We start from the raw sequence: 15,544 nt of genomic DNA on the forward strand, positions 1-15,544 counted from the left end.
GGTGGGAGCACCGAGTGTGGGGAGGAGCGGGAGGTGGTACAGTGGGGCAGTGAGATGGAGGGACGAGGTGTGAGGGTGCTACTCCCACCCCACCACAATGGTCCAGAGACATTTCCAAGGGATATTTCCTTCTCAAAGGTGGGGTTAGCAGTGTGCTGGGGCATCCTGAGGTTGTCTGTGCTCATGACTTGGCTTTTAGGAGAAGCCACAGTGCCGGGAGCAGGCGCCACGCATGGGCTTTGTGAAGGATTGCATCATGCAAGGTCCTTCCCAGGAGAGCTCCAGAGGCACAAGCATCATTACTGTTTGTGTTGCAGGAGCCCTTAATGATCCTAATTAACATGTGATGCTCTGCAGCACTAAATGTCCCCAGGCAGAGCTTCAAGGAGCGGACACCAAGCTGAATTACAAAGTGTTGCATGAAGCCATCACCGCCTGCTCCCCCAACACCGTCCCCATCCCACATCCCGGTCACATACCAGCTTACTAAGCCACGTTCCCCAGAACTGTGAGCACAGACCACCAAGGCTTCTCGCCCCTCTTCACACCCCGAGCAGCCACCAGCGTCATCCGTAGAAATGGATTTGGTGCCCAAGGTCTCTGCAGCATTTGGGCTTTACGACGTGCCGTGTCCTTGGCATGCCACAAATTGGAAAGGGACCTGGGGATCCCTCCAGGCACAGCACGACTGTGGGAGGAGGCTGTTTTCCCACTAATGGTTTAATCTCTTCTTCCAGCTCCTCATGTATTTCTCGGCTCCTGAGGCACATTGTCCTTGAGCCAGCACGGCAGACTTGTGCCCCTTCCTGGGTATTTCCAAGCAGGGCAGGAGAACATCACCATGTGCATGTTTTTCCTCCATCCCTAAAAGCAGCAAGAACAGGAGCTTCCATGGGGACATCCCCCTGCTACTGTGCAGGTACCTCCAGCTCTCTGGTCCCCAATGAGAGCTGGACCTTGGCACAGCAGGAGTGGGGACAACCTTGGGGTCAGGAGAGGGACAGAGAAGAGTAGGCGTAAAGTCTGCACCTGGTCCTCTATAGCTATTTTAAAAGCAAAAACAAGTTTGACAAAACCACAGCTACGTTTCCATAGAAATATGCCAGGGGAGCTGTGAAAGATGCTCTGGGAGCGATGCACAAGTAGTGAGGTAATTAACAGTGTAGCTGCAGAAAAGGAAAAATATAAACCCCGGAGGATTTAACTCAAACTTGTTCATGGCTCACAACAGGTCCAAATTTTCAGCCTGATTTCAGTGCTGTTGGTACCCCAGGTAATCTGCAGGATCAGAAGGAAGAGGCAGGGCCTGAAGTGAGATGTCTGCAGCTGCAGCATCCCCTATTTTGGGAGGTTTGGTTCTGGCTCTGTAGAGAGCCAGAATAAACAGAAATGTTCTGATTTAGACCCACCTCAAAGCATGAGGTTCGAAAAAGAAAATCTAGTACGCTGAATTTCTAGGGATCTCAAATCAAAATCAAATGAAGTCATGACCTGCCTCTACCCACACCTTGGGTTTGAAGACTCATTGTGGATCCGGGTTTTGGGACCAGATCAATGACCTGCCACATGCAAATCATTGTCTGACCCTGCAGGGCTCAGAGGCACTCTGGGAACAATGCTTTGTTCGGGGTGGGTGACCCATTTTGGGTTTCTACCAAAATTATAAGCAACCCAACATCACCTTGAAGTGGGCCACAGATGGCTTTTGGCAAACCCTGTAGCGAACTCAAGTTGATTCGAGAACCATCAGCACCGTGGGAAAGCAGGCGGGTGTCGCGTGGCCTGTGGCGGGTGATATATAGGGCTGTGCTGGTGAGATGCATTTTAAAACACTGCCTTCTCCTCCAATTCCTCTCTGCCACGGCCAGGTGCACTGGGACCCCCCAACCGAGAACTCAGAGGCATTTTTTCCTAGCAACCTTTTTTTATTTGGAGGCATTTTTCATCGCTGTCCTCCCTGCAGACGGCGCGGTGGATGCTTCCCCTCCGTAGCAGTCTCAGCGATGCCATCTCGTGGAAACAGGGACAAAGTCCTGCTGGAGCAGCTGCCAAGGAAAAGAAATCCAGCCCCACGTCCCACCTCTGCAAAGCCTGGCCCTGGCAGGCAGCATGTCCATAGCAAAGCAAAGGGTACAGCCTGGGGAGCTGCAAACTGCTTATTGCCATTTCTTCGGGGACCAGAGTTTGCAACTGTGATTGTATTACCTGAAATTTAAAGCTTGTGGGGGGAAAATTACTAGAGGTGGTAGGAAAGTCAAAAAGCGTCGAGGCTGGCTCTCCTGTACTGCTGCAGATCAGCTCTTCAAGAGGTTGGTTGAGAAACCGATGGACCTGGAAGAAGGGGGAAGGAGAGGGAGGTGCAGGGGGGCTGGACGTGGACCAACATCCAGTTTCTGAAAGGGACGTCATCTCCACGAAGCAAGCACGCCCCACGCACAGTATAGCACTGGTGCCTTGTTGGGGTTTCCTGATGGAGGAGGGAACACCCCACGGACGGGACCATCCTCCAAGGCGTGAGCAGACACCTCTGCCCATCCCCAGCCTGGTGCTGGCTGCTCTCGTGGCACCCACGAGAAGGGTGGTGCAAGGAGAAGGATGAATGAGTAACTTCTCCTTTCCCACCTCTACCCCATGGGCCTCGTGTCTGGTTGTGTGCTGTTAATAATTTAAGGTAAGTTTCCTTAATCCACCGGAGCTGATTGGCCGACTCAGCAGGCACTTTGGGCTGATCTAAAAAATTTATAAGGCTTTTGCAAGACTGCAAGTGCAAGCCATGCTGCAGATGCTGAGCTGGGTGAATTCGAGCTGCCCGCTGCCCTTCCGTGCTTGGAGGCAAGTTAAAGCATCAGCTGCAACCCCTGGTCTGCCTGGGCACATCCCTGTAGAAACCCAGCACAGGCAACACGTGTGGAACATTGCGTGGCAGCTTGGACACACAAGAAAGCCTCCCTGGTTAAGGCAGCTCCTTTCCCATTGCTCCCTTCATCTGTCACCCGTCTCCCAGTATGTTTTGCTGAACCTTAACCCCCCGTGGGCAGTGAGGTCCTGCCTGTCTCATGTTGACTTAAAAGTCTTGATGACATCTGAAGCATTTCAACAGCATTTGAAAACGCACTCCACTATGGGGGAAGACCAAGCAGAGATCTCTTGACCTTCCATCCCATTCCTGCTACCTTGGAAGCTGATGCCACTGACTGCCAGGGAGGTCAAGGTACACTCCAGCCCCCTGAACACCAGCATCACCAGAGGACATCACCCAAGTGGGTTCTGCCATTGCCTGCTGGTGATGGAGATGCTGAATCATCTATAGCAGAGGTGGGAATGATGCAGATGCAGCACGAAGTCCATGACTATACAACCTCGGAAAGTGAGTTCGTCACTAACCAGCACCTTTGCCTGGGGGCTGTGTCCCAAAAGCAGCTGCTTGCCTTCTGTGAGAGACTGAAGGAGTTAATGTCTCAAACATTGTGGTGGGGCGAGTTCTGCATAATGACTGACTCTTCATAACAAGGAACTCCTAGCAAGGAACCCCAGGTGAAAAGAAGCCCATCAGAGCCCATCAGGGCCCATCAGCAACAGGAGGGGAGGGTGTGCAGGAGGGGGCACAGCTCCCTGCCCTGGTGTGCTCTTCTGATGTGCTCAGCAGGGCAGCTCACCATGGATGGCCAAAGATCAGGTCTACAGGGAAGGGGAAGCTACTCCCCAAACGACCCCCCCAAGCCCACGGCCCAAAGGCTCCCTAATTAGCCTAATGAGTTCGAGTGTCCACCCGAAGGAGAGGCAAGGATGATAAAAGGACAAAAACTGAAGCCCCATGTGTGCAAGCCCGCCGGGTCTGGACCCCTCAGCTGACTGAACCAACGCTGGACTCAGGACTGGTGACATCTTTCTCTTCTCTCTCTCCCTTTTCCTTTTCCATAATCCCTACACCTCATCCCTTTAGACATGAACCGTTGACCAAGTCTGGGACTGGGAGTGGATCCAGCCGCCCCTGGGCTCCTCACTGAGAAGGAGTCTAGAAAGCAAGGGTGTCTGCCCTGAACCTTGTGATTCAACGGGAGGGCTCTCCTTATTCTCTTCCCTGAACTGATTCCCAGATAAACAAGGCCAGTAGTATATGTTTGGTGATGTAGGGTTAGCATGTTACACAGTTTACTGACATAGTTTCATGCCAATTTTTGTTGTGAGCATACCAGTTTTGGTGGTGAGCATGCCAATTGTTGCGAGCCAATAAAAATTGAGTTTTGTGAGTCAAAGGATCCCTGGTTGTCATTTCACCTTAATCCTGACCTGGGAATCGGCAAACCTGAGTCATCGTCCTGAGAAACTGGGACATGATACCTTCTCCTCGGGCAGTTTTGCAACACGTTTCACCTTGCAAAGCTGCACTGTCAATGGGTCATGCTCCATCCAGCATGGACATAAATCACCGCTGCTCTGCTCCCCAGCCCATGTTGCTGGGCTCGTCCTCTTTCCCAGAGCAGATCTGCACGGTGCTGAGCACCCAGGTCTGAGCAGATGGGGTTGGGGCTCCCACGCCAGCCTGGGCAGCGCCTGGCCCAGCAGGACGAAGGAGAGCTGCAGGCAGGAGCTTTGTTCTCCCTGGGGTTTTCATCCTTGGGACTGGCTTTCTGTACAGCAAGCTGGTAACACCAAACAGTTGGAGTAAACCTCCTTGGGAAACAGATGATGGGCCAGATCAGAAGGGGGGAAAAAAGGCTGAGCAGGGCAGAGAAGAACCTCCCACGCCTGGGTGGCTCTCGTCTCTCCATCCTGCTTCCACTGTGTCCCCTTCACAAAGTGCATCAGCCACCCTTGGCCAAATCCTGCCCCAGAGAGGTACAAATTCAGGGAGGAGGATAGCAAGGCAAGCCCTCCCCCAGCATTTTGTAACATGTCGAGGACCAAACCTGGGACATTTTTACTCATTGCCTTTAACCACCTCCCTCTGCGTCCCCCCATTTGAGATCCGTATTTTCGGTGTGAGCCTGAGGTGCATTTGCAGCCGGGGGAGCACGAAGCAGCTGCTCTGGCCAGGGCGATGCACCATGCCCCATCCTCCTCTTGGCCTGTGTCTTCACCCCCGTGCAAAGATATTGCTGATCTGAAGGAGAAACCTGAGCTGTAACACAGCCCAGGACTAAGATCCTGGCCAGACAGCCCCTCCTGCCTGCCTGCCTCCGAGTGCTCAGGTATCATTTGGCCACAGCTACGTAGAGATACTGCAGCATCTTCAAATAATTCATTTCAGTTCCGTTCACAAATGCTCCTTCCATGTGTCAGGCTGCCTGCAAATTTGGCATGGCCTGGTTTTGCCTAGTCTAAATGATTTCTGATCACCCCTTGCCCGGCACTATTTTCATGCCTTATATCCGCTAAATGCTTTTTGCAATCCCGGCCAGCTGCAGCGAGTACCTGCCCGCTGAGCACTTAAGAGTGATGAGTCTGGAAGCAGCCAGCCTTTGGGGTGGGGCTGCAAGAAGGGGAAAGAAGGGAGGATGATCCCCAAATATCACGTCTGCGGGGAGATGATGGGTGTGACAGCAGTTACTTAGCAAAGGCTGCAGGTTTCTGAGCCTGTGTTTTGGTGTGGAGTGGGAGTACAGGGGGGGTTTGTTGCCTGTGCGAGCCCCTGCCACCGCTCACCCATCAGCGTGACGGGAAGATGCTCTCCCATGTGCTCCAGCTCCAAGGACACAACGTGTCCAAGGACTTCTTCCCCGACACCGACCCGAAGGACCGCGGTGATGAGCGAGGGCAGCCCGTGCCAGGCGGGAGGCGGCTGTGATTAATGGAGCTGCACCGGTGCCTTGGATGCTCTGAGCAGTTCCCATTAGAGCAATTGCTGGCAGGGAAGCGTGCCATTGCAGGTCAATATGCTCAGGATATCTCCGGTCATAGATCTCCATGGGGACCGTGGGAAATGTGCGGGAGAGGGGGGACAGGGAGGGGTGGCTGAGGCTGACCGCATCCTCAGGTGGAGGTGAAGTGCCTCTTGCAGGGTGGCCTAGGCAGCTGAGCCATTGCCAGCCCACAGCTCCCTGTCAGGCTACAAACACAGCTCATTTTTAAAACCACCCTCCCCTGCTCTGCCCGCTCTCTGCACGCACAGGCAAGTACGCAGAGATGCTGAATGAGACGTTTTGCGGGTACAGCCAGAGCATCCGGATGCCCAGAGGACAGGAACATCCTTTGGACCAGCGTGAGCAAGATAAAGCTGCAAAAACAAAACGGGGGCTGCATGAAAATAAGCCTGGAAGTGAGGAAATGTCATCCTACAGACACAGCATCGGCTTTGCCCGCGGGAATCTGCCCCGCCGGCTCGGTCCTGCCTGCCCTGTCAAATACCCAGGCACTGAGATGTTTAGCAGAGTCTCGCTGCCTCTCCAGTGCTCCCCACACGGGATCCAAAAGGAGCCCACAAAGAAGCAGTTTCATGAACAGGAGAACAGAGGGGTCCAGTTTCCCATGGATTTGCGTTTTGAGAAGTTGTATGCGTGCATCACCATCTCCCTCAGTGGGGAGATTTCAGAATTTCTGTCCTCTCTCTGATCACATATTTACACTTGTAGCAATCATCTGGAATTTGCCCCCTACCTTTAATGAACTAAGGCAAAAATTGCCCATAAGCTCTGCAGTTATTAAAGGAGGGAAGAGAGAGGCAGATGCACATACACCAGCTTTCCTTAGGACCTCAGGTTAAAGATAAATAAATCATAAACCCTTGTCCCTTCATGTTCTCTTGATTTCCCAGGTGTCCAGGCTGAACGACTGAAGCACGCCTGCAGCAAAAGCTCATGGTGCAGAAAAACTATGAACTTAGCTACTTCAAGAGTTTTTCTTTGCATATACCACATTGTATGCTGTGACAGAGGCAGGAGCATGGAGACAGCCAGGTCTGCCTGGCAGTTTCCCAGCGGAATACTTGCATTTTTTAGCCTGAAACACAGATGAAAATCAACCCTCTTAAAACCAAAACCTAATCTTCCCTCTTTAACATTTTCAAAAAGAAAAAATTGAAAAGCAGATTTTTACATTCGGAAGGGTTTTTTTAATCTCTCTTCCAATAATGAAAAGATAAAATTACCAGCATTAAAAATTTTCAGTATTTTAGGGATTGGGTTTGGTTGTCTTCCTTGCCAAACCTAGAGATTTTGATATTTCAGGAAGAAAAAAAAAACAAACCCAAAAACCAGGAAAAAAGAGTTTGCAACAAAGAAAATAATTTTTTTTCTCCATACAGGTTTGGAGCTGTTGCATCTCTAAAGCCAGAGGTAACATCATTCCCCACGCTGCCCCCTCTTGCTTGCAGGGACCCTCCCAACAAGGACATTGCCCCCATTTCCCTGCTCTTCCCCAAGGGCTGACCCACCCCTGGGGCAGGATGGGCTCATCTCCTCCAAAGACTCCCACGGACCCAGCACAACTCCCCAAGTGCTGTAACACCAACAAAACAGAAATGCCACACCAGCATCTCCCACCCTACTCCCTAAACCCCCTTTTATCCGCACAGCAGCCTACTGAGGTGGGATGGAGCCCAGCTCTGGAAGGTCCCTCCCCTTCTAACCCAGGACACCTGGGACCATTTGGAGCCTATTTATTTTAGTTCGTTCCCCCTCACCCCCTCCAACAGAATAGAGCCCAGAGCAATCTGCTGTGCTCCTGTACTGTTCTTCTCTCAGATAAGATGTGTCAGAGTTGTTAGCTATTTCAGTATGGGCTTTTTTTTTTTCTTTCTGGTGACAACCTCCAGTTCCTAAATATTCATGCAGGTTTCAATTCAGCTTTGAAGTTGGTGGGAGGCAGGTGCTTGAATGGGAACAAAGCACCTAATGGGCTTTGTGGGACTGGGTCCCAGCCAGGATGCAGTTATGGTCCTGGGAGGCGCTTTACTGGGAGCGGAGTCGGTTCTGAGCTGGATCCTAAACTCCTGAGACCTGGCAAGGCTGGAAGAGCTCCCACGCATAACCAGGTTAGTTTTATTGCTCTAAAGCTGTATGTTGTAAAGAGCAAAACACTGGTTGGGAGAAACTGGAAGGGGGCTGCTGATGGGAAGTCTTCTAAGTCAATCCACATCTCTGAGGGGTCAGCCCCAAGGAGCTTGTGGTGGCCCTAGGGTTGGGGGAGAGGTCCTGGAGCAGCCTTGTCACAGGGAATGAGGTCTGAGAGCACAGAGGTGACAGCAATTTGAGTCGTGTGGCTTTGGTCCTTGCAGGTACAGGAGGAGGCAGAAAACCAAGGAGGTCAGGAGGAAGAAGGTGAGTGCTGGGAGACGTGAGGAATGACTGAGAGCGCTAAATTTACACCCTAGGAAAAGGAAGGCTCAGGGGCAGCATGGTCACAGGCTAAAAATACCTTCAAGGTAACAATATAAATGAAGAAAGGGAATTGCGCGTGGTCTCAAAGGAGGCTAGGGCAAGAGACAGAGCTGGAGGCTAATGAAGGAAACATGTAGAGTAGAGATGGGGAAGAAGACCTGGTCGGTGGGAAATTTGCCAGGGGAAGGATCTGTGGGGGGCTGAGTGGGTCAGAAGCAGAGTGGTCACAAGGTGCCAGGGGAAATGGGGACGGTGCTGGTCCCTGTGTGATCAAGGGGCTTTATTTTTAGATTTATGGATGCTCTGAGTGTAACCCAGTTTAACTCAACAGAATTCACCCGAGCTTTACTTTTTTCCCATTGCTTCTCCTTCCATGTGCCCAGTCAAGTAGCTGTTCCCTCCAGTAACTGGTTTTCTTTAAGTCACGCCTCTACAGCACAAATGAATATTTAGACCTCGGCAAGTTTAATCACTCTTAGAAAGGAGAAACATAAACTTTCTAGTTGAGAAGGGAGTGCGTGTGTCTCCCTTCCTGGTTAATTCAGTGCAACTTGGGGAGATTTCTGTTCGTGCAGTCAGACACTTCCAGCTGCAGCTCAAGCTGATCTGATACAGCACGATTTGTCCTGGGTTTTGCTGGAGCAGCCTCTAATGAGGTAGGTGCTGTCTAAGAACAGGACAGAAAGATGGATGGTGGTGCAGAAATTTTGCATCTAGTAAATATGTAATATAAAATAAGTAGCTCTGTCAGCACCAGGATGAAGGAAGCCTGGCTTCTTATTGGTGTGTTGGTTGCAAATTCTGATTGAAGGGTGTTAGTGGCTGGGAGGGGTGGTCTTCTCATGGGCAACTACTCTGGTGTCTAATAAAGATGAGATTACACTTCAGGATCCCCTTTGGAGGGGGAAGGAAGACTCATTAGGGAGCCTCTGCCTCTCACTAGGCTTCTAGTTTTCATGAAAATTGACACAAATTTAATTATCATTGAGGCTGATTAGTGTCAGATTTGATTGAAACTGGACAACCATCTGGTGCATCTTCATTTTAGGCTATTAAAAAAAAAAAAATTTAAAAAAAATCAGTGGCGATACTGTGGTTGAAACTGCGTGCCAAGAAAGGCCTTTGCTCTTTGCCCTGTGCCCAGTTTGAAACCCTCGTGCTCTCGAGGTGGTCCTTGTGCACCAGTGTCATCTTCTCCGGTCTTGGTTGCCGCGGCCCCAAGGGCTGGAGTGACCGTCCCCTCGGGTGGCAGCAGGAGGCTGCAGACCCCGCGTTGCCCACAGTAGAAGGCTCAGGCCAAGTCATGGGTAGCTCCAGGAAGGAGATTTTTCAGATCAGTGAGATAATACTACTGCACCTGCTGTTAATGCAGTGTCCTGAGCAATTCTAGATTTATAATGTGCTTTCAGTCCCTTCCTCGATCCCATAAAGACGGCATGGGTCTTCAATCTAATTTAAGCTTATTCAGCCAATTTGTCTCTCACTAAAGCCCCATTTTTTTTTATGGTTCAGATGACAGCAGTGGCAAGCAGGGTCCTTTCAGTTTATTTTATCATGCACTTATCTAAACAATTCCTTTTCCACCACCCTACAAGTTCTCTGCAGCTGTGCCCAAATCTCCCCATACCCAGTGATGAAGCCTTTGCTGAGCATTGCCTTATGCTTTAGCCAGAAGTACGTATCCCCTTGTCACGGTCACCTTTCTCCTTTGGAAACCTGCAGGTTTCTCTGTTTACGCACAAGAATTTCATTCTTACAGCATTTCCCCCTGTGGGCTCAAACCTTAATGCTGGAGAAGCATCACCTTCCACATTGAGTTCCTTGCCTGAACCAACCTCTGTCTCGGGTCAGGGCTCCTGTTTAAAAACCAAAAATGGCTTGGCATGTGTTGGAAAGAGTCCTTGTTAGCCAAGCAGTGAAGACCCATGGCTAATCAATAACCATGGGCTCTTGGGGACTGTTTGCTGCTCAGAGAAGAGGATGGGGTGGTGAGAGGTGAGGGGTAGCTGAAGCAGAGGAGGGAGATGGGTGGACGCTGGGTGCAGAAAGACCGAGCTGTTCACGCCTTTTCCCTTGGCAGGTTAGTTTTGCTGGGATGGTGTAGCCTCCTGTACAAGGGGAGATAAAGCCATCTGCTTTAGGCTTTGAAAATAGCTTTGGAAGAAAGCTGTGAGTGACAAAGCCCAGGCTATGGGTAGCACGGTTCACACAAACCACCAGCTGGGTCGGCATGGAGAAAGGGCTCTGGTTCAGTGTCTCAAACAGAAATCTAACCCTGGAGCCATTCTACATAATTCACACCAGTCATTTCTTACTATGTCTCAAAAATTGCCAAGGGACAGAGCATGGACTTTCTGTATCTTAACACAGCTTGATAGATTTCATCTTACCTTCAGGGTCTAAGCTATCTGCCACGGTATTTGTGTTTTAAAGCCATCAGTAGTGTTGAAAGCAAAGAACTGACTCAGTAATTCTGTTTGTTTGTGGAGACATAATGTCCTTGGATCAGATAAAAGCACCTTCCCAGTACTGCTTTTATACACCTCATTAATTCGCACGCTGTTAGTGGCTGTGTCTTTTCTTCCACCCCTCAGCAGAAGTAGCAACACAACCGACTTCATCTTCAAAATTACCTGCTGCAGACTCGGTGGCAGGACATCGCAGCTTGATTAGCGTTTATATTCCAGTTGTTCCCAAGAGACCGCTGCTCCTCTCAGGGTTGCAGCTGCGCAAACTGGACCGAGGGAGAGCTCCCGGGAGCTGGCGGGCTGGCACGCAGGCGAGGAAAGCGAGAAGCCATGTGCTCGGGGTCCCGGCGCGATTTGGTGGAGGGACCCCAGACTCGCTCTCCTGAGGCAAAGCTACAACTCGCAGCGCCAACCTATGAAATGTTATCTGTAGAGGAGGAGTTAGAGATGCCCTAAGAGCCAAAGGTGAAGAGAATAGAAGGAGGGTGAGCCTAGAGTGGGTCTTCATCCATGGTTTCAAGCCTTTTCCACCTCCCACGGACTGCTCTGTTCATGTAAGGAGATCATCCTTGGTGGCATTTGCTCACAAGGCCTTGCTTGTCTTTGAGGTTTTACCTCCCTCCCAAGGGAAGCAACGAGCTCTGACAGCTGGTACAACCACACCTTCTCGTTCCTCAGCCCATCCACAGCTTGGGAGGGATGAAATGCCATCCCCTCCCTTGGCCCACTCCTGTACTTGATGGTCTCGGAGATACATGCTACCCAAAGCTGTGCTGCAGTGTGACACTGCAAATGACCAACTAATTAGGCAAAGAGGAGTGTGATGAATTTAGATTCTTCTTTAGGGCTCACAGACCATTAGTAATCTTGAATTTGTTAATTGAAAATTGCTTCCTCTGTTTGTTGTTGGCCTTTTTGTGGAGGGGGATATTTCCTGCTTTTGGACTGCGTCGCTGGATCTATAATAATGCACTTTGTACATTAGTGCCAGGCACATTTGTAATTGGCTACCCTATTAAAGAACACTAATGATCTTACAAGTGTTCACAAATAATGAATAGAATGGCCCCTCATTGAATTGAGTAATTTATTCACTGACATACTTGCAGATCTGTTTTTCCAGTATTTAACGCAGCTTTAGTTTTCTGCCTGCCTTGCAGAGATGACTTGTCGTTTAGCCGTGTGTTGGAGAGAATATGGGTCACAGGAAACATACTGTTCATAAAAATGTAGGGCTGCTCCACACTGGCTCTTCTCTTAATGTACATGGTGGGATTTGGAGAGTAAGCAGCAGCAGTTTTAGTCTCAATTCTCCTCTTGTCCATTAGTTGTGGCTGGGATTCTCCTGAGGCATAAGGAGAGGACCAAAAAGCTGGGACTTGGGAAATGCACTCTGGAAGGTTATGTCGATTTTTTTCGTTTAAATATGGACTTCAGGAAAAGCACGTCAACAATATGGAGTGGCAGGATTGGTTTTCCAACAGCTGCCCCTGGCTAGAGAGGAGACTGAAACACAGCCCTGCTGGTTTCTGCAGCCATGAAACTTTGGGCAACCATTTTTCTGCTTCCCTACTAGAGGTACTTTGTGTTGAAAGAAGCAGCTCATCTGAGCTTGCAATTTTATTTACATAAAAAACCCCTTGTCCTAAAGCCTTGTTTACTTACAGAGAACATGCAGAAGTGTGCAGTTTGCAGATCATCCATGACTTGTTGGGTTGCAAGGGGTAGAAAATTCACTGCAGTAGGAGTTGATGGTCCTGGGTTTTATTTTGTTTGGTTGCAGGTCTTCCCATTGCACTACAACGACCCTTTTCTGGGGAGGATAATTGTGTGGGCAGGTACCTCTGCCTTACCTCAGGCTTCTGCAGCCTACCTGTCTTCTCCTGAGTCTTGTGAAGGTGTGTCAGGAGGAATATTCCTTGGGGCAGAAGCCAGCCATGGTGTATGGGGGGAAAATGGTAATCCTGGACCATAACCAACAGGGTGTGTTAAAGAGCTGATTCGGGTCAGCACACCTGGAGATGGACTTCCTAGGAACTTGGTCTCTGTGCAGCTTGGTGACCACATAACGGTGGAGTTTCAGTGTGTGGAGTAGGATGAATTTGGGCTTCCAAGTCTTAAGAGGGCAGGTTGGACCTCGGGGAAGGGTGGACAAGGGGAATGGCTTTGCACAAGGCGATGTGCGGGGAGGTTAGGCAGCTCTGGTGGCTGAGTGGGCATGCGGAGGACTTGGGTCCTTCCTGTGAACATGCAGCAATGTCTGCGCCCGCTGCCAGCGGGACCGTGTCGAAAGCCACGGGGATGGGCATCCCATCGCCGGCTGGTGCCCAGCCCTTCTATGGGGCTTGGTGATTTTGCGGGGGATGCCAGAGCCTGATTTTTGGGAGGCGACACTGGAACCTGGCTTGGGGGGATAGGGAAAAGATGTCAGACCTTGATTTGAGAGGGGGATGCCGGAGCCTGCTTTGGGGGGGGGGGGGGGGGCGATGCCAGATCCTGATTTTTTTTTTTTTTTTTGGGGGGGGGGGTGGAGAAGCCAGAGCCTGCTTTTTTTTTTTTTTTTTTTTTTTTTTTTTTCCCTTTGGGGTGGAGGGGGGGGGGGGGGAGTGCGAGAACTTGCTGTTAAGAAGGGGATGCCGAGGAAGGCCAAGGGTTAAGGGGGAGGAGGGCGGCGGGCGGGGCCGCGCTGGCGGAGCAGATTGCAGCCGGTTCCTGCGGCTTCGCCTGCGCCGGGCGCGGAGCAGCGGCGGGGAGCGCGGGCGGAGCCCCCCGCCGGCCCCGGCCCCTCCGCCATCCCCCCCCTTCCCCTTCCCCTCACCCTTTCCCCCTTACCCCCCTCCCCTCTACCCCCGGTCGCCACCATGGTGCAAAAATCCCGTAACGGAGGCGTTTACCCGGGGCCCGCCGCTGAGAAGAAGCTTAAGGTGGGCTTCGTGGGGTTGGATCCGGGAGCCCCGGACTCTAGCCGGGACGGAGCTCTCCTCATCGCCGGCTCCGAGAGCACCAAACGGGGCAGCATCCTCAGCAAGCCCCGCTCCGGGGTCTCGGGCAGTGGAAAGCCCCCTAAAAGGAATGCTTTTTACCGCAAGCTGCAGAATTTCCTCTACAATGTGCTGGAGAGACCGCGGGGCTGGGCTTTCATTTACCACGCATACGTGTGAGTATAAAGGGTGGGGGGCAAACCCGACGGGAAAGACACCCCCCCACCACCCCGTTCGGATCTACCCCCAGCCCCCAAAATGCGTGCCGAGGAGGAAGGATGCTCCAGCTGCAGAGCGGGTGCAGGGAGGGGATGCCGGGTACCAGCGCTGCCTGGAGAGCCCCGGGGGGGGGACGCTGTGGGGTAGCGGAGGGAGGCTGAGACCCCCCCCACCACCACCAGTCCCCCCCTCCAGGAGCAGCCGGGTCGCCGCTGCATCCCTCGCCCTGGCCCAGTGGGTGCCCGGGGATGGGGTGTGCGTGGAGATGCCGGGTGGGGGGCGGTGGGGAAGGGAATCCGGGGTGCGGGGGGTGATGGGGGTGGGTGGGTGGGTGGGGAGAAGCTGTCCCTGCAGAGCTGGGGGGTGGCTTCCTCCGGAGAGGTGCGATGCACCGGTCCCCTGTGTCCCCCCCCTCCATCCCCACCCGCTCCTGCGGTCGGTGCAGGGGGCTGGAGCAGCGGGAGTGATGGGTAGGGACTGTTCCTCCGTCTTGCTTGAAATCACCATAGCAATGCTGAGAGCAAAGGAACAAAAAAGCTCTGCTCAGGCACTGTCTCTCCTTCCCTCCCCTCCCCCCCCAGCGCTTCTTCTCCCCCAGCCCCATCTTTGGCTGCTTTGTGGCTGTAAAGGATTTGGGGCTGGGGGATGGTTTTGTGGCTCTGCGCTGGGTTCTGGAGGTATTTCTTGTCCCCCGGTTGGGAAGCGGCTGTATTGGAGATGTGTCTAGAAAGAAATGCTAATCAGTGTCTGAGGCTTCCAGACTGCACAGCGATGGAGCGGTAAACAAAGGAGCAGTCCCAGGGTACACGTTTCCCCTCTGCCACCCCGGTTTTTTAGCCAGAAATGGCCACATCTGACCCACCGTTTGGCAGAAAGATGGCCATATCTGAAGGCATTGCTGCATAGGGAAGAGCAGATGACTTCCCGTTGTTCAGAGGATGGCAAAGGGAGGGTCAAGATAAATTGCTGTGTTACTGCAACTCCCTTCCCTCTGGGACTTTCCACAGTCCCACCAGGCTCTTCTGCAGGCCTGGGCTCAGGCTGGGGTGCTTGTTCCCTTGGTCCCGATGTGTTTGGGTTTTTTTGTTTGCGTGTTTTTCAGCATGGTTAGGGCCTTTGGCAGCCCTGCCAAGAAGATTTTTTGGGGCCTTTTGTGTTGTTGTTCCCCCCCCCCCCCCCCCCCCCATCCTTTTGCTGTTACGCTATTCTCAGATAAAGGTGTTGGGATATGCTTTCTGGTCCTCAGCCATTTTGTACATTGAGGCCTTCCAGGGAGATGTTGGCGAGTCCAGTCAGAGGTGAAATGCTGGCTGGGTGGAAGCGGGAGCTTTGTCGTGCGCTGCAGCGAGTTGGGGTCCTTGCGGGGAGCTCATCCCCCCAGGGAAATGGGAGAGGAGAAGAGGGAGCATCTCTGGAGCTCAGTTGCAGCGACGATGAGGAGTGTGAAGTCCGGCGCTGGGAGTCCTGAGCATCTTCCACGCTCAGGGCCATCCTCTGGAGTTGTGGGTGGTTTGTGTCGCAAAATCCTCCAGAATCGTGTGGAGGGGCCGAGCGTTCA

General features: G+C 52.1%; 1 protein-coding gene across 15 annotated transcripts in view; it reads left to right on the top strand.

Moving 5' to 3' along the window:
* The first annotated feature begins 13,552 nt into the window (after positions 1–13,552).
* Positions 13,553–15,544, top strand: part of KCNQ2 (potassium voltage-gated channel subfamily Q member 2) — a 78,285-nt gene continuing 76,293 nt past the window's right edge. For all 15 annotated transcript variants that reach the window (XR_003922693.1, XR_003922694.1, XM_030009246.1 and 12 more), the window contains exon 1: positions 13,553–13,943. Coding sequence is in view for 13 of the 15 variants with exons in the window: in XM_030009246.1 (XP_029865106.1) it covers positions 13,648–13,943 (296 nt within the window). In the remaining 2 variants the exon portion in view is untranslated. The remainder of the gene's footprint in view (positions 13,944–15,544) is intronic.

This window comes from Aquila chrysaetos, chromosome 3, assembly GCF_900496995.4.
Source record: "Aquila chrysaetos chrysaetos chromosome 3, bAquChr1.4, whole genome shotgun sequence".
In the NCBI taxonomy this organism is placed as follows: Eukaryota; Metazoa; Chordata; class Aves; order Accipitriformes; family Accipitridae; genus Aquila; species Aquila chrysaetos.